The sequence below is a fragment of the Bos indicus genome, chromosome 19, assembly GCF_029378745.1.
Source record: "Bos indicus isolate NIAB-ARS_2022 breed Sahiwal x Tharparkar chromosome 19, NIAB-ARS_B.indTharparkar_mat_pri_1.0, whole genome shotgun sequence".
Classification (NCBI taxonomy): domain Eukaryota; kingdom Metazoa; phylum Chordata; class Mammalia; order Artiodactyla; family Bovidae; genus Bos; species Bos indicus.
This window is the reverse complement of record NC_091778.1, coordinates 16,089,504-16,115,479: the sequence shown is the minus strand read 5'-3', so window position 1 is coordinate 16,115,479 and position 25,976 is coordinate 16,089,504. Positions and strand designations below refer to the sequence as shown.

Genomic DNA, 25,976 nt, shown 5'->3' with positions numbered 1-25,976 from the left:
GACCTTTTCCAGTCCTGTGGCCACTGCTGAGTTTTCCAAATTTGCTGGCATATTGAGTGCAGCACTTTCACAGCATTGTCTTTCAGGATTTGAAATGGCTCAACTGGAATTCCATCACCTCCACTAGCTTTGTTTGTAGTGATGCTTTCTAAGGCCCACTTGACTTCACATTCCAGGATGTCTGGCTCTAGGTCAGTGATCACATCATCGTGATTATCTGGGTTGTGAAGATCTTTTTTGTACAGTTCTTCTGTGTATTCTCTCCTTTTCATTACCCCCTTTTATCCTCCTGGCCACCTCTGTCTCCTTCCTCCCTCTTCTCTTCTCTGTATAACTCCGTGAATGTCTCTGAGAGGTCCAGACTGTGGAGCACACATAAGGAAGTGATTACTGGCTAGCTTGCTCTCTCCTCTTTTGATTCCACCTCATCTCATTTGGGTCACCTCTAACTCCCTCCTCCCTCTTCTCTTCTCCATGTAACGCTGGGAACCTCTCTGGGTGTCCCTCACTGTGGAGAAACTTTTCACCTTTAACCTAGATGTTTTATCAGCAGTGCTGTATAGAAAGAAAAGTCTTCAGACTACTGTAAAAATAAGACCGAAACCCATAAGCAGGAGGCTTAAGTCCAAATCCTGAGAACATCAGAGAACTCCTGACTCCACGGAACATTAATCAATAGGAGCTCATCAAACGTCTCCACACCTACACTGAAACCAAGCACCACCCAGGGGCCAACAAGTTCCAGAGCAAGACATACCACGCAAATTCTCCAGCAACACAGGAACACAGCCCTGAGCTTCAATATACAGGCTACCCAAAGTTACTCCAAAACCACTGACATCTCATAACTCATTACTGGACACTTCATTGCACTCCAGAGAGAAGAAATCCAGCTCCACACACCAGAACACTGACACAAGCTTCCCTAACCAAGAAACCTTGACAAGCCACCAATACAACCTCACCCACAGTGAGGAAACTCCATAATAAAGAGAACTCCACAAACTGCCAGAATATAGAAAGGCCACCCCAAACGCAGCAATATAAACAAGATGAATAGACAGAGGAATACCCAGCAGGTAAAGGAACAGGATAAACGCCCACCAAACCAAACAAAAGAGGAAGAGATAGGGAATCTACCTGATAAAGAATTCCGAATAATGATAGTGAAAATAATCCAAAATCTTGAAATAAAAATGGAATCACAGATAAATAGCCTAGAGACAAGGATTGAGAAGATGCAAGAAAGGTTTAACAAGGACCTAGAAGAAATAAAAAAGTCAATATATAATGAATAATGCAATAAATGAGATCAAAAACACTCTGGAGGCAACAAATAGTAGAATAATGGAGGCAGAAGATAGGATTAGTGAAGTAGAAGACAGAACAGTAGAAATAAATGAATCAGAGAGGAAAAAAGAAAAATGAATTAAAAGAAATGAGGACAATCTCAGAGACCTCCAGAACAATATTAAATGCTCCAACATTCGAATCATAGGAGTCCCAGAAGAAGACAAAAAGAAAGACCATGAGAAAATACTTGAGGAGATAATAGATGAAAACTTCCCTAAAATGGGGAAGGAAATAATCACCCAAATCCAAGAAACCTAGAGAGTCCCAAACAGGATAAACCCAAGGCGAAACACCCCAAGACACATATTAATCAAATTAACAAAGATCAAACACAAAGAACAAATATTAAAAGCAGCAAGGGAAAAACAATAAATAACACATAAGAGGATTCCCATAAGGATAACAGCTTATCTTTCAATAGAAACTCTTCAGGCCAGGAAGGAAAGGCAAAACATACTTAAAGTGATGAAAGAAAATAACCTACAGCCCAGATTACTGTACCCAGCAAGGATCTTATTCAAACATGAAGGAGAAATCAAAAGCTTTATAGACAAGCAAAAGCTGAGAGAATTCAGCACCACCAAACCAGCTCTCCAACAAATGCTAAAGGATATTCTCTAGACAGAAAACACAAAAAGGGTGTATAAACTCGAACCCAAAATGATAAAGTAAATGACAACAGGATCATACTTATCAATAATTACCTTAAATGTAAATGGGTTGAATGCCCCAACCAAAAGACAAAGACTGGCTGAATGGATACAAAAACAAGACCCCTACATATGTTGTCTACAAGAGACCCACCTCAAAACAAGGGACACATACAGACTGAAAGTGAAGGGCTGGAAAAAGATATTCCATGCAAATAGAGACCAAAAGAAAGCAGGAGTAGCAATACTCATATCAGACAAAATAGACTTTAAAACAAAGGCTTTGAAAAGAGACAAAGAAGGACACTACATAATGATCTAAGGATCAATCCAAGAAGAAGATATAACAATTATAAATATATATGTAACCAACATAGGAGCACTGCAATATGTAAGACAAATGCTAACAAGTATGAAAGGGGAAATTAACAATAACACAATAATAGGGGGAGACTTTAATACCCCATTCACACCTATGGATAGATCAACTAAACAGAAAATTAACAAAGAAACACAAACTTTAAATGATACAATAGACCAGTTAGACCTAATTGATATCTATAGGACATTTCACCCCAAAACAATGAATTACACCTTTTTCTCAAGCACACACAGAACCTTCTCCAGAATAGATCACATCCTGGGCCATAAATCTAGCCTTGGTAAATTCAAAAAAATTGAAATCATCCTAAGCATATTTTCTGACCATAATGCAGTAAGATTAGATCTCAATTATAGGAGAAAAACTATTAAAAATTCCAACATATGGAGGCTGAACAACACGCTTGTGAATAACCAACAAATAACAGAAGAAATCAAAAAGAAATCAAAATATGCATAGAAACTAATGAAAACACAACAACCCAAAACCTGTGGGACACTGTAAAAGCAGTGCTAAGGGGAAAGTTCATAGCAATATAGGCATACCTCAAGAAACAAGAAAAAAGTCAAATAAATAACCTAACTCTACACCTAAAGCAACTAGAAAAGGAAGAAATGAAGAACCCCAGGGTTAGTAGAAGGAAAGAAATCTTAAAAATTAGGGCAGAAATAAATGAAAAAGAAACAAAAGAGACCATAGCAAAAATCAGCAAAGCCAAAAGCTGGTTCTTTGAAAGGATAAATAAAATTAACAAACCATTAGCCAGACTCATCAAGAAACAAAGGGAGAAAAATCAAATCAATAAAATTAGAAATGAAAATGGAGAGATCACAACAGACAACACAGAAATATAAAGGATCATAAGAGACTACTATCAGCAATTATATGCCAATAAAATGGACAACGTGGAAGGAATGGATAAATTCTTAGAAAAGTACAACTTTCCAAAACAGAACCAGGAAGAAATAGAAAATCTTAACAGACCCATCACAAGCACGGAAATTGAAACTGTAATCAGAAATCTTCCAGCAAACAAAAGCCCAGGTCCAGACAGCTTCACAGCTGAATTCTACCAAAAATTTAGAGAAGAGCTAACATCTATCCTACTCAAACTCTTCCAGAAAATTGCAGAGGAAGGTAAACTTCCACACCCATTCTATGAGGCCACCATCACCCTAAAACCAAAACCTGACAAAGATGCCACAAAAAAAGAAAACTACAGGTCAATATCACTGATAAACATATAAGCAAAAATCCTTAACAAAATTCTAGCAATCAGAATCCAACAACACATTAAAAAGATCATACACCATGACCAAGTGGGCTTTATCCCAGGGATGCAAGGATTCTTCAATATCTGCAAATCAATCAATGTAATTCACTACATTAACAAATTGAAAAATAAAAGTCATATGATTATCTCAACAGATGCAGAGAAAGCCTTTGACAAAATTCAACATCCATTTATGATAAAAACTCTCCAGAAAGCAGGAATAGAAGGAACATACCCCAACATAATAAAAGCTATATATGACAAACCCACAGCAAACATTATCCTCAATGGTGAAAAATTGAAAGCATTTCCCCTAAAGTCAGGAACAAGACAAGGGTGCCCACTTTCACCACTACTATTCAACATAGTTCTGGAAGTTTTGGCCACAGCAATCAGAGCAGAAAAAGAAATAAAAGGAATCCAAACTGGAAAAGAATAAGTAAAACTCTCGCTGTTTGCAGATGACATGATCCTCTACATAGAAAACCCTAAAGACTCCACCAGAAAATTACTAGAGCTAATCAATGAATATAGTAAAGTTGCAGGATATAAAGTCAACACACAGAAATCCCTTGCATTCCTATATGCTAATAATGAGAAAATAGAGAAATTAAGGAAACAATTCCATTCACCATTGCAACAAAAAGAATAAAATACTTAGGAATATATCTACCTAAAGAAACTAAAGACCTATATATAGAAAACTATAAAATACTGGTGAAAGAAATCAAAGAGGACACTAATAGATGGAGAAATATACCACGTTCATGGATCAGAAGAATCAATATAGTGAAAATGAGTATACTACCCAAAGAAATCTATAGATTCAATGAAATCCCTATCAAGCTACCAACGGTATTCTTCACAGAGCTAGAACAAATAATTTCACAATTTGTATGGAAATACAAAAAACCTTGAATAGCCAAAGCAATCTTGAGAAAGAAGAATCAACTTTCCTGACTTCAGGCTCTACTACAAAGCCACAGTCATCAAGACAGTATGGTACTGGCACAAAGACAGAAATATAGATCAATGGAACAAAATAGAAAGCCCAGAGATAAACCCACGCACCTATGGTTACCTTATCTTTGACAAAGGAGGCAAGAATATACAATGGAGAAAAGACAATCTCTTTAACAAGTGGTGCTGGGAAAACTGGTCAACCACTTGTAAAAGAATGAAACTAGAACACTTTCTAATATCATACACAAAAATAAACTCAAAATGGATTAAAGATCTAAAAGTAAGACCAGAAACTATAAAACTCTTAGAGGAGAACACAGGCAAAACACTATCCGACATAAATCACAGCAGGATCCTCTATGACCCACCTCCCAGAATATTGGAAATAAAAGCCAAAATAAACAAATGGGACCTAATCAAAATTAAAAGCTTCTGCACAACAAAAGAAACTATTAGCAAGGTGAAAAGACAGCCTTCAGAATGTGAGAAAATAATAGCAAATGAAGCAACTGACAAACAACAAATCTCAAAAATATACAAGTAACTCCTGCAGCTCAATTCCAGAAAAATAAACAACCCAATCAAAAACTGGGCCAAAGAACTAGACATTTCTCCAAAGAAGACATACAGATGGCTAACAAACACATGAAAAAATGCTCAACATCACTCATTATCAGAGAAATGCAAATCAAAACCACTATGAGGTACCATTTCACGCCAGTCAGAATGGCTGTGATCCAAAAGTCTACAAGCAATAAATGCTGGAGAGGGTGTGGAGAAAAGGGAACCCTCTTACACTGTTGGTGGCAATGCAAACTAGTACAGCCCCTATGGAGAACAGTGTGGAGATACCTTAAAAAACTGGAAATAGAACTGCCTTATGACCCAGCAATCCCACTGCTGGGCATACACACTGAGGAAACCAGAACTGAAAGAGACGCGTGTACCCCAATATTCATCGCAGCACTGTTTATAATAGCCAAGACATGGAAGCAACCTAGATGTCCATCAGCAGATGAATGGATAAGAAAGCTGTGGTACATATACACAATGGAATATTACTCAACCATTAAAAAGAATACATTCAAATCAGTTCTAATGAGGTGGATGAAACTGGAGCCAATTATACAGAGTGAAGTAAGCCAGAAAGAAAAACACCAATACAGAATACTAATGAACATATATGGAATTTAGAAAGATGGTAACGATAACCCTGTATGCGAGACAGCAAAAGAGACACAGATGTATAGAACAGTCTTTTAGACTCTGTGGGAGAGGGAGAGGGTGGGATGATTTGGGAGAATGGCATTGAAACATGTATAATATCATATAAGAAATGAATCGCCAGTCCAGGTTCGATGCAGGATACAGGATGCTTGGGGCTGGTGCAATGGGATGACCCAGAGGGATGGTATGGGGAGGGAGGTGGGAGTGGGGTTCAGGATTGGGAACATGTGTACACCCGTGGTGGATTCATGTTGATGTATGGCAAAACCAATACAATATTGTAAAGTAATTAGCCTCCAATTAAAATAAATAAATTTAAATTAAAAAAATAAAGTCATTCTCAAAAGTGAAAAAAATAATTATAACCCTTAATAAAATTCTTAATGTTGCATAAACAGATAACCAGCAAAGACCTACTGTATTTGTATGTACAGGGAACTCTGCTCAATATTCTGTAATAACCTAAATGGGAAAAGAATTTGAAAAAGAATAGATACATGCATAAGGGAGTCACTTTGCTGTACACCTGAAACTAACACAATATTGTCAATTAATTATACTCAAATATAGAATAAAATTTTTTAAATAAAATCATTAAAATAAATTAATAAAAAGAAAAGAGCAGAGAGAGATATGTATGCTTGCCATCCTATGCTTTCTCCATAATATTGCAGTACAACTAGTATTCTTTAGACCCAGTTTCTTCGTATTTCTTAGACATGAGGGCTGCCTCAAACACAGGCCCACATTTCCTGCTGACCTGACAGAAAAGATTCTGCATCTCTATCCCAAAGGGAGAATCAGTTCTACTCATGCCCAAGAACAGAGTCCCAGTCCTAGTATCTTCTGTAATACAAGCCCTGCCAAGAAGTCCCTGCCTCCCAGTCTTCTTGTAGCTTCTGCATCTAGAGTCCTCTCACCTTTCCTCCCAACCTTAACACCCTCTGCATCAGGCCCTACCACTGGTGAATCCTTCTGGCTCACTCACCATATGTACTGTCTCACCCCCAAAGTGCTTAAGGAGGATGCCTTCTCATCCTGCTGGGCAACCGGGAACCCACGGAAGCTGGAACTGAGACACCACATAGAGAAAGGACCCAGGGCTTGTGGGTGAGCATGACATCCTGGCCGTGCCAGTCCAACTCTGTAACTATGGAGAACTTTCTACAGTTCAAAACCACTGCCTTTAGGTGGTGGAACACAGTCCTTAAATGTGCTGGGAACTGAAGCCTACCAAATCCCTGCTGCTGCTGCTGCTGCTAAGTCGCTTCAGTCGTGTCCGACTCTGTGCGACCCCATAGATGGCAGCCCACCAGGCTCCCCCGTCCCTGGGATTCTCCAGGCAAGAACACTGGAGTGGGTTGCCATTTCCTTCTCCAATGCATGAAAGTGAAAAGTGAAAGTGAAGTCGCTCAGCCGTGTCCGACTCTTAGCGACCCCATGGACTACAGGCTACCAGGCTCCTCCATCCATGGGATTTTCCAGGCAAAAGTACTAGAGTGGGTTGCCATTGCCTTCTCTGACCAAATCCCTAACAGCCTAAAAATCATTGACCTCACCTGGAACCTTGGATCTAGTTTTACAGGTGAGTCGTTTTTTAAATCTTCCACACTTCAGACTTGGGGGGAAATTCTATCTGACCTGAATTGGGGATTTAACCTGAGTTGTTGGCTATTTTTAATGGGCAATGGGATGGCATTCACATCTCCTTAGTTATGCCAGAATGCAGGTTGGTGGTAACTGCACAGAAAGGTGGGCCAGAAGTGACAGGAACTAACTCCTGAGAAATAAAAACCAAGGTGCCAAGTACACACACATACACATACACACACACACAAATCACAGAACACAAGCATATGGTGCATTCTTTGGGCTTCTCCTTTAGCACTTTGCATTTAGTTTAAAAGGGTGTAGTTCTTCTTCTCCCCACTCCCTTTTAGACTATAAACTCTGGCAAAGCACTAAGGGCTTGGTTTCTCTTTCTGGATTTAGAAGACAGTTCACCAAGTGACTGCCAGCCACATTTTTACCCACAGAACCCTAACTCCCCTTATGCCTGATGTGTCCCTTGCCCTTCCTCCCTCCCAGTGACATGCTGCTGCTAAGACCCCAACTTTCTCTCCCTAGGCCCATGCAGGGGAAGACGTCCAGCCCTGACCTCAAGCTCCCAAGTGTCCGGATCCCAAGTCCTTAACAATCTGTAGGTTTTTGGTAGACTGTTGCTACGGAGAGAGAGAGAGAAGGCAATGGCAACCCACTCCAGTACTCTTGCCTGGAGAATCCCAGGGACGGGGGAGCCTTGTAGGCTGCTGTCTATGGTGTCACACAGAGTCGGACACGACTGAAGTGACTTAGCAGCCTCAGCAGCTAACGAGATAGGAGTCACGGAGCCAAGACTCAGACGCGAGGAAAACAGCGGGCCGGGGTCTGCCCAGGAGCGGGCTGGGTGGGGTTGTGCCGCTTTGGGCAGTAATGAGAGTAACAGGTAGCCCGTGGACTAGACCAGGTACCTGTCCGAGGTCTGTTAGGCCCGGGGCAGGAGTCGGGGGTGGGGTGGGGTAGGGTGGGGCACAGCAGGAAGTGAGCTGCTGGCCAGCGAGGGAAGTTTCACATGCTGCTCCCCATCACTCGAATTACTGCCAAAAGCACACCCCCTCACCCCACCCCCATCCCCACCATGGTGGTGGTAAAATTGTCTTTCTGTAAAAGAAAGGTGCCAAAAAAGGTTGGGGGCTGCTCGATTAGACCTAGGATAAGAAGCTGAGGTTCAAATATGTGGCAGTAGTGAAAGTGAAAGTTGCTCAGTCATATCTGTCTCTTTGCCACCCCATGGACTACACAGTCCATGGAATTTTCAGGCCAGAATACTGGAGTGGGTAGCCTATCCCTTCTCCAGGGGATCTTCCCAACCCAGGGATGGAACCCAGGCCTCCATAGTGAAGTCGCTCAGTCGTATCCGGCTCTTTGCGATCCCATGGACTGTAGCCTACCAGGCTTCTCAGTCCATGGGATTTTCGGATTTTCCAGGCAAGAGTACTGGAGTGGGTTGCCATTTCCTTCCCCAGGGATATTCCCGACCCAGGGATCGAACCCAGGTGTCCTACATTGTAGGCAGACACTTTACCCTCTGAGCCACCAGGGAAGCCCGGCCTCCATAAGGGAAGCTCAAGAATACTGGAGTGAGTACCCTATCCCTTCTCCAGGGGATCTTCCCAGCCCAAGGATCGAACCCAGGTGTCCACAGGGGAAGCTCAAGAATACTGGAGTGGGTAGCCTATCCCTGCTCCAGGGGATTTTCCCAACCCAGGAATCGAGGGGTCTCCTGCATTGCAGGCGGATTCTTTACCAACTGAGCCACCAGGGAAGCCCGTTTGGCAACTGCGGGGGCGGGGGGGCGCGGGGAGGGGGCGACAAACTTACCCAGGTGCGCTGCTCAGAAGTTTCCAGGATCCTTGTCCCCAGTTTGAAAGGCGAGCTGGTAAACGCTAGGCGAGCTGGCACATTCAGCCAATGGTGACGACGCTGCCTCCGCCCCTCGAAACTTAGCGAGCGAAGCGCCTGGGCTTTAAACACGTGATTGTCTGGGTGGTGGCCGGAGATTTCTCCTTCTGTGCCTGATTATCTGTACTTTCTAAGATATTCTGCACGACAGGTCTAAAAGAAGGAAGCTCACTTAAAGAAACAAAGAAAACGAAACGGGCGAGGTCCGCTTTCTTCCGGGCTCGGCGTCTCCATCAGCCAGCCAGCGGCCCTTCCCGCCTGTTAGCGCGGCACCCAATCAGCTTGTCAGGCAGTGTCCCCCACGCGCCGGGAGCCACCCTGAGCGTTTGCTCGACTGTCCTTTATTTGGCTCATCACAGCCGAAGGGGTATCAGGCTTTCTACTCGGGACTCTTTCCAGCTGTACTCGCCTCGTTCCAACCGCACCGGTGTCCCCTGGACTTAAAGCCCAGTCGCCGCTGGGGACCGGGTAAGAGCCGTCTGTGCACCTAAACGAGGGTGGCGCGAAGATCCGGAGGCAGATTCGGACACACTCCCCGATCATCTGGGATGATCGGTCCGGAGCCAGCTCCATTGGCTTCTCTCAAAGGTATACGATTTTCTTGATACTTTTCTTAGGCCCGCTTTTTTATGGTAATTATGGTAATAGACGTTTCTGCAGCTCAGCCGGTCTAAGACCTGTGATCCGAACCCTCAGACTTTGAAACTCTCGGAAGCCGCGTTTTAAAACCGGGAGAGAGAGAGAGTGATGAAGGAGAGGGCGGGAAGAAGGGAGGGAGGGAGGAATGCCTAAGGAACCCCGGAGTTAGTGGCGTCTCCTACCATCAGCCGCAGACTGAACCTTCGGAGGATTCCAACCCCAACCTTCAAGCCAGTTGAAAATGAATGGAACAACATATCCCCTGTCCGGATTCCAGGCTCTCAGGATCTGTGAGTATGGTTATTTTATGCAACTGAGTTTGGAGATAATTTGTTATGCACCTTAGTAAGGAACAATAGTATGTGTGTTCTTCTCAGGCTTCTTTTCCTAGTTTTCTAAACACTTTCCAACGTTTGCTATTTTCAGACTTTTTTTTTTTTTTTTTTCATTTGTGCTGCAAATATCTGTAGATCCATTTGGAGACAATGACATCTCTGAGATTACAGTTTCTGTAATCTGTAATCTATAATCCCCAACTTCCTCTCCCTACGCTCTTTAAGACCCTTCCCAGTCCAAGCAGGGAAAGACGTCCAGCCCTGACCTGATACATGATACATGATATATCCTATACTTAATTACATTTTCTTTAATGTCTCACAATAAAGTTACATACAATTTTCCTGAAGGATCTCGCACCTTTTTTCAGATAGTCCTATGTCCCTAATTTTTGAGGCAGTTTTAGATAGTATCTTTAAAAAATAATTTTGGGGGACATCCCTGGTGGCACAGTGGCTAAGAATCCGCCTGCCAGTGCAGGGGACAATCCTTGGTCTGGGAAGATCCCACATGCCACAGAGCAACTAAGCCTTTGGGCCACAACTGTGGAGCCTGCGCTGGAGTTGCAACCATGGAGCAGGCTTGCCTAGAGCCCCATGCTCTGCAACTAGAGAAGCCACCGCAATGAGAAGACTGTGCATCCAATGAAAAGTAGCCCCCTACTTGCCTCAACTAGAGAAAAACATGTGTGCGACAACAAAGACCCAGCACAGTCAAAAATAAATTGAAAATTTTTTTCTATCTGTTTGATAATATAAGTACAATTACTTTACATGCATAGATTTCTGCAACCAGAAAATTGACACACTTCCTTATTATTCTAATGATTTTTCTGCACTTTTTAAAAACATAGGCTTCCCTGATGGCTCAGTGGTAAAGTATCCACCTTGCAATGCAATGGACACAGCTTCAATCCCTGGCCTGGGAAGATCCCACATGCCTCGAAGGAACTAAGCCCACACACCACAACTACTGAGCCTGTATTCCAGAGCCCACATGCCGCAATTACTGAAGCCTGTGGATTTTGGAGCCCATGTTCCACAACAAGAGAAGCCACCTCAACGAGAAGCCCTCGGCGCTGCAATGAGAGAGTAACCCCTGCTCACTGCAACTAGAGAAAGTCCATGCAGCAACAAAGACCCAGTACAGCCAAAAATAAATAAATAAAACATAGTCAATCAGGGAATTCCCTGGAGATCCAGTGGTTAGGACTCAGTGGTTTCATTTATTGCTAAGGCCCAGGTTCAATCCCTAGTTTGGAAACTAAGACCCTGCAAGCCAAGCAACTCAGCTAAAACACCAAAAGAACCCAGGAAACAATAGTCAGTCTTTTCAGTACCTATTTTCTATTTTTCCTGCTCAACTGGATTAGCTAGAATCTCTTGGGAAGCAGTGAATAAGTGTTGATAGTAGGCACTCTTCCTATGTTCACTATCTTAAGGGGATATCTCAGTAGTTTCTCAGCATGAAAACTATTTGCTGTGTGTTTTCTCATAAACTGTTTTTATCACTTCCCAAAAGTTTGGTCATAGTTCTAATTTGCTAAGAGGCTTTATCACGAAAGAATATCCAAAATTTATTAGAAGCCTTCTCATCTATTCAGCTGATCCTATGATTTTTCTCATTGATTTTCTAGTTCTAAAATGAACATTAAATCCCTCATTTAGATACAGTGCTGTGTGTCAACTATATCTCAGTAAAACTAGAAGAAAAAAATAAATGAATTCCTGATTCAAATCACCTTGGCCATGATGTATTATCATTTTTAGATATTGTTGGATTTGGTTTGCTAAAATTTTATTTAGAACTTTTTTCTTCTAGACATTGAGTGATGATGATCTGCAATTTTCCTCTCAGATTTTACTTGTCCAACTGATTATCAAGATTATGCTAACCAGTGTTCATAGCAGCAATATGTACAATAGCCAAGAGGTAGAAGCAGCCTAAGTATCCCATCGATAGATGGATGGATAAAGAAAATGTGGCATATATATATATATATATATATATATGAATACTACTCACCCATTTTTAAAAAAGGATGAAATAATGCCATTTGCAGCAACATGGATGGACCTAGAGATTATCATATTAAGTGAAGTCAGACAGAGAAAGACAAATATATGACATCACTTATATGTGGAATCTAAAAAGTTAATACATGTAAACTTGTCTACAAAACAGAAACAGGCTCATAGACATAGAAAGCAATGTTACAGTTTCCAAAGAGGAAGTGGATAGAAGAGGGATAAATTAGGAGTTGGAGATTAATTACACACTTCTATATATAAAGGGGCTTTCCCGATAGCTCAGTTAGTAATCTGCCTGCAATGCAGGAGACCCTGGTTCGATTCCTGGGTTGGGAAGACCCGCTGGAGAAGGGATAGGCTACCCACCCCAGTATTCTTCGGCTTCCCTTGTGGCTCAGCTGGCAAAGAATTTACCCGCAGTGAGGGAGACCTGGGTTCGATCCCTGGGTTGGGAAGATCCCCTGGAGAAGGGAAAGGCTACCCACTCCAGTATTCTGGCCTAGAGAATTCCATGGACTGTATAGTCCATGGGGTCGCAAAGAGTGGGACATGACTGAGTGAGTTTCACCTTCACTTTCTATATCTAAAATAGATAAACAACCTGGACCTACTGCATAAGCACAAGAAACTATATTCAATGTATATAATAGAAAAGAATATGAAAAAGAATATATATATAATATATAAATATACAGCTTCAGTATTCTTGCCTGGAGAATCCCCATGGACAGAGGAGCCTGGAGAGCTACAGTCCATGGTGTTGCAAAGAGTCCAAAGAGGAAATGGGTAGGAGAGGGATAAATTAGGAGTTGGGGATTAATTTCACATTCCTATATATAAAATAGATAAACAACACAACCGAGCGACTAAGCACAACACGCATACATATACGTATATAACTGAATCAATTTGCTGTACAGAAGAAACTAGCACAACATTGTAAACCAACTATACTTCAATTAAAACAAGAGAAATGTAAATCCAGGAAATTGTTAGAAGAAATATGCAAAATAAAGGGATTTAAAAACAAGAGTATGCTAGCATCATAAAGTTATTTAGGCAGGGTTTCCTCTTCTGTTCTTGTGGGTAGTTTGTGTAATACTGAAACTCTCTTCTTTAAACTTGTATTTTAGAACTTGCTGTGATAGAGTTACTAAGCTTTTCTGGGTTTTTCCAGTGTATGCATGTGTGTGTGCTAAGTTGCTTCAGTTGTGTCTAACTCTTTGTGACCCCATGAACTGGGGAACTAGAGAACCATTCCAAATTAAAGGAGATTAAGAAACACAAATATAATGTGTGTTCCTAGATTGTATCCCAGACCAGATTTTTTTCTTTTGCCATAAAATTCAAATAAGGTCTATAGATTAGGTCATAGTAGTGTATCAGTTTTAATTTACTGGTTTTGATTATTGTACTGTGAATGTCCTTATTCTTAAGAAATAACCACCAAAGTACTAGTGAAAAATGAAAGTGTTAGTCGCTCAGTGTCTGACTTTGTGACCCCATGGACTGTAGCCTGCCAGGCTCCTCTGTTCATGGAATTCTCCAGGCAAGAATACTGGAGTGGATTGCCATTCCCTTCTCCAAGGGATCTTCCAGACCCAGTGATTGAACTCAGGTCTCCTGCTTTGCAGGTAGATTCTTTACTGTTTGAGCCATGAGGGAAGGAGTACTATGTCTGCAACTTACTCTCAAATATTTCAGGGGAAAAAAAAAATGGCAGTAGAGGAGGATAAGGAGAAAAAAGCCATCAGGATAACCTGTGGTCAAAGGACTCTGGGCACAGTGCTATCTAATATCTAATTAAAAATATTTCCCTCTCACTCTAAGCAAGTCTTTACTATGTTTTGCTAAAATCAGGGTCTGATATTTCATGTAACTTGGGAAACTGAGGAAGGGATCTTTTTCTTCTTGGGATACAGAGCAGCATGGAAGGGGCAGAGCCTGCAAGAGTTGTTGGGTCAATCAAGGAGGTAACCAGCAGAGGTCTTGACATAGCAGTTCAGAGCAAAAAGTGAGAGGAGAGGACTAGATGAGATCTGAGGAGCATGGAAGCATTTCTGGCACTCTCAGAAATCTTAATGCAAGGAAACTAGAGAAAAGACCAAATTTTCTGTATTTACACATAATGAGAGCTCAGACAATATCAGTTGGGTCTTAAAAATCTCAATGTCACTGATAACTAGAGAACTTACGGTCATTCAGATTGCAAATGGGTGGGGTTTTTCCTGCTAAAAAGAAAAGAAATTGAACAAAGCATTTTGAGCCTCCCTCCGTTCCCCGTGTGTTGATGGCAGAAGAAAGAAAAAGCGTAAAAACAGGTGCTGTAGAATTTTTGGTTATATAGATTCTCCAGTGTAGAAAGGCAACTGTATCCTGGTCTTTTAGAACTACGTGAAACACACTGTAAATGCAGTTGCTGCCATGAATCACAGAATAGATCAGAAGTATATTTGGGTAAGGCCATTTGCAGCAACATGGATGGACCTAGAGAGTATCATACTGAGTGAAATAAACCGGACAGAGGAGAAATATCACATGACATCCCTTATATGTGGACTCTAAAAAAAAAATGATACAAATGAACTTACTTACAAAACAGAGACTCACAGACTTAGAAAAGGAACTCATGGTTGCCGAGGGAAAGGATAGTTAAGGACTTTGGGAAGGACATGTACACGCTGCTATATTTAAAATGGATAACCAACAAAGACCTGTTGTGTAACACATGGAACTCTGCTCAATGTAATTGAATGGGAGTGGGGTTTGGGGGAGAATGGATACATGTCTATGTGTGGCTGAGTCCCTTCACTGTTCACCCGAAACTATCACAACATTCCTAATCAACTATACCCCAACACAAAATGTTTTGGATGTTAATAAAAATAAAATAACTATATTTAGGGAATGAGATCATTACAGTCTTGTGCATGAGAGAATAAAAGGAAGTTGTAGGAAGTTGGAGTATTGTGGACGTGGGGATGCACCACCCACGTCCCCTTCAAAGGAGGCTTCCTGCCCAGACTTGGAAGAAGGCAGATGGCAGACCAGCCTCTAAATGTCAGCTCCTTCAGGGCCCACCTCAACTGCAATGAGCTGCCTTGCTTGGAGGCACAGACCACTCCCAGCCTCAGCTCACAACTGACAATGGGAAAATTGTTATAGACAATATCAAACCTCAGCCATTCAGCTCCACGCAGGACAACTCCGTTGGGCACAATTCACTGCACAGCATCCTGCCAGAATGGCTGAGGTTCTTGGAGGGCTACATCTCATTCAACGTCTTTCTCTACCCAAGTCTACTTCCTCCTGTTCTTTTCAGGGGGTTTGCTCTGTTGTAAACATCTTGCTCTGTTTAAACATCTGTTGTAAACATCTTTGCTCTGTTGTAAACATCTTGCATCTGTTTAGAGCAGCTCAGCATCTGCTCCCAGAGAACTTCAACCTGCAAGAGAGTGTGAGAGGATACAGCAGAGTCTGCTACATGGTACAACAGATGTAGGTTGATATATGAATAAAGGCACTTCACTACCTAGGATGAGTAGGAGGGACAAGGAGATGAGAGTAAGGTTGGCATGTGTTTGGGTTCTGAGGTTGGTTCTGATGCTTTTACAGAAACCTCAAATTAACAATGGATTAAATCATTTAGAAATGTATTTCTCATGAAAGTGAAAGTGTTAGTTGCTCAGTCACGTCAGACCTTCTTTGTGACCTCACAGGCTGTAGCCCACCAGGCTTTTCTGAGAATGGGATTCTCCAGGCAAGGATACTGGAGTGGGTTGACATTTCCTCCTTCAGGGGATCTTCCCGACCCAGGGATTGAACCCGGGTCTCCCACATTGCAGGCAGATTCTTTACCACCTGAGCCACCAGGGAAGCCCAACCAGAAGGAGGCAGAGCTGGGATCTGAACCCAGGCAGCTGGCCCCTGAGCCCTTGCTCTTACCAATTTTGCTCTACTGCCTCCTATTTCTCATAGAGAAGTAAAAAATGCTGTGTTACTCCTCTGTTGTTTGTTGTTGTTCACTTGCTAAGTCATGTCTGACTCTTTTGCGACCCCATGGACTGTAGCCCACCAGGTTCCTCTGTCCATGGGATTCTCCAGGCAAGAATACTGGCATGGGTTGCCATTTCTTTCTTCAGGGGATCTTCCCAATCCAGGGAACAAGCCTGTGTCTCCTGCATTGGCAGGCAGATTCTTTACCACTGAGCCACCAGGGAAGCCCATTATTCCTCTGAGAAGGTCATCAAAGTCCAAGACCCTTTCCATTTTGTTGCTCTGCTTCACTTGACATGCTTCACATACACATCAATATAGGCCAGGTCATGGTGCAGGAAAAAACCCATTCCCAAACCTCAGAGGCTTACAACAAACATTTTCTCACTTACACTGTAGGTCTGTTGGGTATTCACCTTGGCTCTGCTCCATATTCTTCTTACATGGGGATCAGGCTGCTAGAAAACCCCCTATCTGAGACATCACCACAACGCAGAGGGGATCATGACAATTAAGCAAAACACAAGCAATAACTGCCTTCAGAGATAATACCACACCTGCCTGTGGTTTTTGTCCCAGTCTGAAATACAGTTCAGAAAACTCAAGTTTTAGAACTAATCAATGAATATAGTAAAGTTGCAGGATATAAAATTAACACACAGAAATCCCTTGCATTCCTATACACTAACAATGAGAAAACAGAAAGAGAAATTAAGAAGAGAAATTAATGGTCAATTCCATTGACCAATGCAATGAAAAGAACAAAATATTTAGGAATAAATCTACCTAAAGAAACAAAAGACCCATATATAGAAAACTATAAAACACTGATGAAAGATTTTCAAAGATGACACAAATAGATGGAGAAATATACTATGTTCATGAATTGGAAGAATCAATACAGTGAAAATGAGTATACTACCCAAAGCCATCTATAGATTCAGTAGAATCCCTATCAAGCTAATAATGGTATTTTTCAGAGAACTAGAACAAATAACTTCACAATTTGTATGGAAATACAAAAAGCCTCGAATAGCCAAAGCAATCTTGAGAAAGAAGAATGGAACTGAAGGAATCAACCTGCCTGACTTCAAACTATACTGCAAAGCTACAGTCATCAAGACAGTATTTTACTAGCACAAAGACAGAAAAATAGATCAATGGAACAAAATATAAAGCCCATAGATAAATCCACATACCTATGGACACCTTAGGGAGGCAAGAATATACAATGGAGAAAAGACAATCTCTTTAACAAGTGGTGCTGGGAAAACTGGTCAACCACTTGTAAAAGAATGAAACTAGAACACTTTCTAACACCATACACAAAAATAAACTCAAAATGGATTAAAGATCTATATGTAAGACCAGAAATAGAGGAAAACATAGGCAAAACACTCTCTGATATAAATCACAGCAGGATCCTCTATGACCCACCTCCCAGAGTAATGGAAATAAGAGCAAAAATAAACAAATGGGACCTAATTAAAAGCTTTTGCACAATGAAGGAAACTATAAGCAAGGTGAAAAGACAGCCTTCAGAATGGGAGAAAATAACAGCAAAAAAAGCAACTGACAATTAATCTCAAAAATATACGAGCAGTTCCTACAGCTCAATTCCAGAAAAATAAATGACCTAATCAAAAAATGGGCCAAAGAACTAAACAGACATTTCTCCAAAGAAGACATACAGATGGCTAACAAACACATGAAAAGATGCTCAACATCACTCATCATCAGAGAAATGCAAATCAAAACCACAATGAGGTACCATCTCATGCCGGTCAGAATGGCTGCTATCAAAAAGTCTACAAACAATAAGTGCTGGAGAGGGTGCGGAGAAAAGGAAACCCTCTTACACTGTTGGTGGAAATGCAAACAGTACAGCAACTATAGAGAATAGTGCGGAGATTCCTTAAAAAACTGGAAATAGAACTGCCTTATGACCCAGCAATCCCACTACTGGGCATACACACCGAGGAAACCAGAATTGAAAGAGACACATGTACCCCACTGTTCATTGCAGCACTGCTTATAATAGCCAGGACATGGAAGCAACCTAGATGTCCATCAGCAGATGAATGGATAAGAAAGCTGCGGTACATATACACAATGGAATATTAACTCAGCCATTAAAAGAATGCGTTTGAAACAGTTCTAATGAGGTGGATGAAACTGGAGCCTATCATACAGAGTGAAGTAAGCCAGAAAGAAAAACACCAATACAGTATATTAACACGTATATATGGAATTTAGAAAGATGATAACAATCACCCTATATGTGAGACAGCAAAAGAGACACAGATGTAAAAAACAGACTTTTGGACTCTGTGGGAGAAGGTGAGGGTGGGATAATTTGAGAGAATAGCATTGAATCATGTATATTATCATGTATGAAATAGATCGCCAGTACAGGTTCAAGGCATAAGACAGGGTCCTCAGGGCCGGTGCACTGGGATGACCCTGAGGGATGGGATGGGGATGGAGGTGGGAGGGGGGTTCAGGATGGGGGACACATGTACATCTGTGGCTGATTCATGTCAATGTATGGCAAAAACCACTACAATATTATAAAGTAATTAGACTCCAATTAAAATAAATAAACCTTTAAAAAACTCAAGTTTTCAGTAATACAAGAGCATGTCCAAAATTACGTATACAGAGGCCACCTAGTTTTAATTTGGTTGTCTGAACCACAGCTACTCCCATTTGACTTTTGAGTGCATTCCCTTCCTCGGTGGCCAAAGCAGATGCACAGTGCATGTCTGAAGGGCCGCAAGTCGGGCTGCTCTGGTCAGTAAAATTTAAGTTCAGCCATGTATAAACCTTCTGACTTCCTCAATATGTGCAGATTCTTCCATCATTTCTCTTTTTAATTGCAAATCTTTCAATAGAAAGCACTGATGATTAAAATATCCAACACTTGATGGGGTGTTGGCTCCTAGTCTAGACTCAGATTGTGTCCCTAGGCCTCCTTTATATTCACCTAATCATTCATGTTCAGGGAAAACTAATCAGATCTCATGAACAGGCTTAGAGGTTATGTTAATGAGGAAACGCTTTATAGGCCATATATTTTATCCAATTGTTACACAAGCATTATACATATGCTTTAAAAAAAAATTTTTTTTTTTTTTGGCCACACCATGCAGTATGTGGAACTTCCTGATCAGGAATCAGACTCAAGCCCCCTGTAATAGAAGCACAGAGTTTTAACCACTGAACCATCAGGGGCTTCCCAGGTTGGTTTAGTGGGTTAAGAACCCACCTGCCAATGCAGGGGACGTAAGAGATGCAGGTTCGATCCCTGGGTCAGGAAGATCCCCTGGAGGACAGCATGGCAATCCACTCCAGTATTCTGGCCTGGAGAATCCCAATGGATAGAGGAGCTTTGTGGGCTACAGTCCATAGGGTCGAAAAGAACTGGACACGACCGAGCAACTGACACACATATCAGGGAAGCCCCTATGTGTGCTTTTTCTTTTAAAAATGTATTTATTTTATTTGTGTGCTTCTTTATAGCTTTTTAAAAAAGAAAAAAAAATTTGACTGCGCTGGGTCTTGGTTGTGGCAAGCAGGGGCTACTCTCTGTTGTGGAGCGTGGGCTTTTCATTGTGGTGGCTTCTCTTGTTGTGAAGCATGGGCTCTAGGGCACGTGGGGCTCAGTAGCTGTGGCACTCGAGCTTAGTTTTCCACACACCATATGGGATCTTCCAAACTGGGAATTGAACCTGTGTTCCCTACAGATTCTTAACCAATGGACCCGGAGGGAAGTTCCCCTACATGTGCTTTTAGCGGTAGATTTAAACAAACAGTGTCACACTTCCTAAGTAGTTTTACTCTGTGACAATTTCACTGGATAATTTTTTCTTTCCATCCAGAACATCAGGGCAAAAGTATGGCTAGCACAATAACTTACATAAATACAGAGCTCAATGAACAGAACTGGAATATTGTTCTCTCTAAAATTACCCTCATTCCACCAAACACAGCCCATCAAAAGTAATTTGTTTGCAAAATAAGCCTAGTCAATTGACCACACTCAGAGTCTCACCACGCAATGCTGCTGCTGCTGCTAAGTCGCTTCAGTTGTGTCCGACTCTGTGCAACCCCATGGACTACAGCCTACCAGGCTCCTCCATCCATGGGATTTTCCAGGCAAGAATACTGGAGTGGGCTACCATTGCCTTCTCCTAACACCATGCAATGAGACTCCTCCAAACTGACTGAGGGAGCACTCCTTGGGAGTCTCGGACAGAATTCCCAAAAGGCTTCTGGAAGCCAGCGAAGCCGTGCCAAAGGCATCTCTCAGGCTATACTTGGTGGGTCTCTCAGTCCCCAAAACATTAAGATTCCTACACATGCCCGGAGATAGTCTCTATCACCCCCTGAGAAGGCTGCTCAGAACTTCAGGGTCTCTAACTTCTGGAGGGACCAGGTAGAGATGAAAAATGCTTTAATTCTACCCACAGGTGTAGTTTACCAAATGGCTATAAATCATAGCCAACTTGAGCAAAAGGGCTTCTTCATATATGAAAAACACAGATCAAAAACAGTAACATTCCAGACAAAACCCATAAATGTTATAACCATATTTACCAGGTCATTCAGCAACCAGTCTTTCTGTTAACTTTTTATGAAGCCATCAGGTCTTCTATTAGGATTCTTCAAGTTCTTACTCAGTTCAGCAGTATCCCGTGAAAGTCGCTCAGTTGTGCCCGACTGTTTGCATGGACTATAGTCCATGGAATTCTCCAGACCAGAATACTGGAGTGGGTAGCCTTTCCCTTCTCCAGGGGATCTTCCCAACCCAGGGATAGAACCCAGGTCTCCCACATTGCAGGTGGATTCTTTACCAGCTGAGCCACAAGGGAAGCCCAAGAATACTGAAGTGAGTAGCCTATCCCTTCTCCAGCAGATCTTCCTGGCCCATCAATCGAACCAGGGTCTCCTGCATTGCAGGTGGATTCTTTACCAACTGAGCTATCAGTTAAGCAGTGTAAGATGAAATTTATCAGAGACCTGTTATGGTCAAGAGGCCCTTCCTACGAATCTTCTTGAAGATGAAGCACTTTTGCTAAAACATCAGAGTACAGCAATAACAAATGTCAAAAGTCTTTTAAAAAGGCACAAACACTTGATCACAATGTGATGGATAAAGAAACTTGGTTACAAGAATTATGACTGATTATAATCTTAACCCTTGAGAATCTTAATCTCTGGCAAAAAAAAAAAAAAAAAAACAAGAAGCAAGTAATCATGCATTTCCTGATTGGAAAACGTAATGTTTAGTCTTCCTCTCCTAAGCAAACAAAGGTAGATAAAGACTTGCCCAGCAATTAATATTTCAATATTTTATCCTGTTTGAAATGACTCATGAATTCTCTTCTTTCAACTTCATTTTCAAAGTCACCAAAATCTAGGGAGACTATTTCAGATAGACATTCCCCAAACATAATTATTTCTACAGAGTTTACCTAAAAGCTCTTTTTTCCTTCTTTATCCTTCAGTTCAGTTCAGTTAAGTCTCTCAGTCGTGTCCGACTCTTTGAGACCCCATGAATCACAGCACGCCAGGCCTCCCTGTCCATCACCAACTCCCAGAGTTTACCCAAACTCATGTCCATTGAGTTGGTGATGCCATCCAGCCATCTCATCCTCTGTCATCCCCTTCTCCTCCCACCCCTAATCCCTCCCAGCATCAGGGTCTTTTCAAATGAGTCAACTCTTCGCATGAGGTGGCCAAAGTACTGGAGTTTCAGCTTCAGCATCAGTCCTTCCAATGAACACCCAGGACTGATCTCCTTTAGGATGGACTGGTTGGATCTCCTTGCAGTCCAGGGGTCTCTCAAGAGTCTTCTCCAACACCACAGTTCAAAAGCATCAATTCTTCAGTGCTCAGCTTTCTTCACAGTCCAACTCTCACATCCATACATGACCACAGGAAAAACCATAGCCTTGACTAGACAGACATTTGTTGGCAAAGTAATGTCTCTGCTTTTGAATATGCTATCTAGGTTGGTCATAACTTTCCTTCCAAGGAGTAAGCGTCTTTTAATTTCATGGCTGCAATCACCATCTGCAGTGATTTTGGAGCCCACAAAAATAAAGTCTGCCACTGTTTCTACTGTTTCCCCATCTATTTCCCATTAGAGGTCATGTAAGATTAAAGTTCCAGAGAGCCCAGATAGATGATTTACTTCTCAGAGGCACAAGAGAAATACCAAATCCTTCTTGAAAGATAGCTTTGCCAATTAGAGAAGGCTCACTCTGATACAATAGCAGAGCCATTAGAGGCCATTGCTCTCCAGATCTCTTGGTGGCCCTCCTTCAGCGAGGACAGACACCCCAGGCTTACCACTGCAACTTCCAGGCCCCACAGTCTCATGGACAGTCCCTGCACCTTTCCATTCCCCATCCTGTGTTTTCCAACATCTTGGCACTAGTGGGAGTTTCTTTGGTTTCTTGGTTGGCTCCACCAGTTACTGGACTGCACCCTCAGGCCTACAAGGCCTGTGCTTGCCCAGCTTCAAGACTGAAGAAACAGCCTGGAGTCAGCAACAGAGACACCGGTGGTTTAATGGATGGGGGAGTTTACAGGTCAGAAGCAAGTTTCTGGAGAGATACCCCACTGTGTGCAGTGGACCGTGGGCAGGACGTGTTGGCAGGCTTTGCTCCAGAATTAGATTTTTAAAGAATTACTTTCACAGACATTGCAACTCAAGTCCAGGGACCTTACAAAACCAATTTTATTAGAAACAGCATTTACAAAGATAACTATTTGATGCAGTGTTGTAGCTGATTTAATGCACTCAGAAAGAAAGAACACTTTTTCCTTATTTTGCTGAAGTTAGAAGAGCCTACAGTTTCAAGTCAAGAGGGTGGAATTCCATGTGCAAACACAGACAGGAGAAAGAAAAATTTACAACTTATAATATGGGAGAAGGGGAGTAGAATAGGACTAGTAATAAGTGGAATATTAGTCATGTAATGTTTTAAATTTCCATTAGTTGTACAAATATTTTGTGGTTATTTTTTAAACCAGAAACATTTTTCAAATGTTTTGTATAGACAGAAAAATAAGAAATGCATTAGCGTTATTAAGTAGCAGGACTTCCCTGGTGGCTTAGATGGTGAAGAATCTGCCTGCGATGTGGGAGGCCTGGGTTCGATCCCTGGGTCAGAAAGATCCCCTGGAGAAGGGAATAGCTACCCACTCCAGTATTCTTGCCTGGAGAATTCCATGGTTAGAAGAGCCTGGTGAGCTATAGTCCATGGGGTTGCAAAGAGTCGGACATGACTGAGCAACTAACACTATTATCAGTGTTTTAATTAGAAGAATAATTTTGTGGCTATGTTAGTCTGCTCAGGATGTAATAACAAAATGCCACAGACTGGGTGGCTTAAAGAACAGAAATTTATTTCACAAAGTTCTAGATGCTGAGAATCTAAGATCATGGTGTCAGTAGGAGTTGTTTCATCTTGGAGCCTCTTCTCTTGACTTGGAAGTGGCCACCATCTCTCTCTGTGTTCACTTGACCTCGTGTTTGTGTGTGGACAGAGAAAGAGACAGAAAGAGCTCTTGGGTGTCTCTTCTCTAAGGTCTCCAATCTTAGGAGATCAAGACCCCCTCCTATGACCTCATTTAACCTTAATGACTTCCTTATAGATCCACACTAAACGTTAGGGCTTCAACCTATGAATTTTGGAGGGACACAAATGTTCAGTCCATAAGACTGGCCCACCAAAATATAAAACTAAAGGGGGAAATTACAGTTCAAGAATATACTTGATTTAAATTTTAAGTTGATATGTTATAGAACATTAAGTAGAGCGGAGTTGAGAAGTTGATCTGTAAAGACTGTATTTTTCCTAGTTCTGTTTACTTAATAACCTGTGTGCACCTTTAGAAGCAGATTTTGGTTTATAATGCTCTCACTTAAAGAGAAAATGGCTTTAGTTTTGTTTTATATTGGCTTATTATTTCTTTGTAAAGTGACAATCAATGCTTACTATCATGATTAAAGCTTGATCTGGGATATTCTGAGGACAAAAAAATGGAACTTACAATTGTAAAAGATTAAATAATTGTACAGTGCTCTCTGTTCTGCCAAAAATTATTAAGACCCACTAAGTTGCTGTCTGAACTATCTTGGGAATCTCCCAAATCCTGGATCAATGCGACATACAGAAATGTCAAGAATTCTGGAAACAAGAATTCTGCTTCTAATTTGGCCAAGTAGTCCCAACCAGACCACCCTTCTGCAGATTAACTATAGATCTTGGACAAATTTTAAAAAAAATACACTATAAGGGTCCAGACTTAGAAGAAACAATGGCCACAGGACAAATGTATTGTTTTTATGGCTTTTAGCCATAGGGCAGGTCACAGTCTGTGCTGTGCAGGGTGATTAAAGCTCCTTCAGAAAACCACTATCCTTCTGGTTGGAAGAATCAGGGGCAGAATTTGGGACAATACTACCAGGAGTTTGGGGAGGAATCCCTGAAAGGAGAGAGCCAGAGAGGGAAGTTCCAGATTCTGTATGTCAGCTCTGCCCAAATCTCTAGCTGACCCATGAATGGAAAAGACAAGTTTCTTCCAACACCAATCAGATTGCATCCATGGATACTGAGAGAGCAAATCGCCTCATCCCATTTTGGTTTGGAATACTTCTTTATCCTTACGCTGCCACAGAATATGTAGCTGTTGATTAGCTCTGGATGCCAGACAGACAAGAACGTTGTGTAAGATAGCCGGCTCCACCGTGCTTGGATGGATCCCAAACACAATGCTCCTTTCCAGACCTGAGAATCTTCGGACACTGTCCAACACCACGTGATCACCCTCCACGTCACTCTCATTGGTGAGACACATTATCCCTTTCTTCCTCATTGCTTGCAAGAGCTTCTGCCGGTATTTCTCCACATCTTTTGCAGTGCTGACAAGCACAGCAACATCCTTGGGAGAATAGCCCCTTTCAAAGAGAAGCTTGCAGGTGTCTGCCACGTGCGTTACTATTGCATTCAGAGTTAAGTTCTTCTTAATATTTAAGGTTCCCTGAACATCCTGAGCCCATTCAGCTTTAAGGCACATCTTCAGGGGCTCATGGGGGATGTTACATGGAGGATTTTTCCTGACCTTCTGCAATACACGTTGTAGATATCCAGCTATTTGACCTGCATTGCGTACCACTCTGGTGAGCTCTTCCCTTGGATACTGGGCTGAGAGAGCAGGGAGGCCGATGCGCTCCATGTGGCTGGTCTGAAAGTAGTCCAGAAAGATCCAGAGAATTCTTGGGCAATCCACGTCTCTCTGAGTGATGGTTTTCGCCTTTCTATACCACTCCCCATCTTCAGTGCGGAAATTCTGAGCTTCATCTATGATGATATGTTGAATGTATTCAAAGTTATATTTCATGAAGCTCTTCCGGGTCACTGCCTGGCAGATATTTTTGCCCCTGTGAAAATAAAAAAGTCACATCCCACTTTTCTCTTGAGTCAGTAAAGGAAGAAAATGATCATACTCCTACAAATACAGTATTGTTGCCACAGATCATTTTACCATCTTACTCTCAAGAAACAAGGTGATTCAGGTTGTCAGGGATGTGGAGTGAATTTAGATAGAAC

The 25,976-nt window shown here is 41.8% G+C and overlaps 2 protein-coding genes and 1 long non-coding RNA gene across 30 annotated transcripts in view; 1 reads left to right on the top strand and 2 right to left on the bottom strand.

The window, feature by feature from the left end:
* The window catches only part of SLFN12 (schlafen family member 12), a 44,657-nt gene extending 35,252 nt beyond the window's left edge, over positions 1-9,405 (bottom strand). For all 28 annotated transcript variants that reach the window (XM_070772658.1, XM_019982327.2, XM_070772666.1 and 25 more), the window contains exon 1: positions 9,269-9,405. The gene's annotated coding sequence lies outside the window, so the exon portion shown is untranslated. The remainder of the gene's footprint in view (positions 1-9,268) is intronic.
* Positions 9,406-9,796: 391 nt separating this feature from the next.
* On the top strand, positions 9,797-12,064 carry LOC109574343 (uncharacterized). Its single transcript, XR_002183068.2, has 3 exons — positions 9,797-9,937; positions 10,177-10,278; positions 11,178-12,064. It is a non-coding gene; the product is annotated as an uncharacterized lncRNA (long non-coding RNA).
* Positions 12,065-23,074: 11,010 nt separating this feature from the next.
* The window catches only part of SLFN11 (schlafen family member 11), a 24,451-nt gene continuing 21,549 nt past the window's right edge, over positions 23,075-25,976 (bottom strand). Inside the window, exon 5 of the mRNA XM_019982360.2 lies at positions 23,075-25,807. Within this exon, the coding sequence (XP_019837919.2) occupies positions 24,997-25,807 (811 nt within the window). The 3' untranslated portion in view covers positions 23,075-24,996. The remainder of the gene's footprint in view (positions 25,808-25,976) is intronic.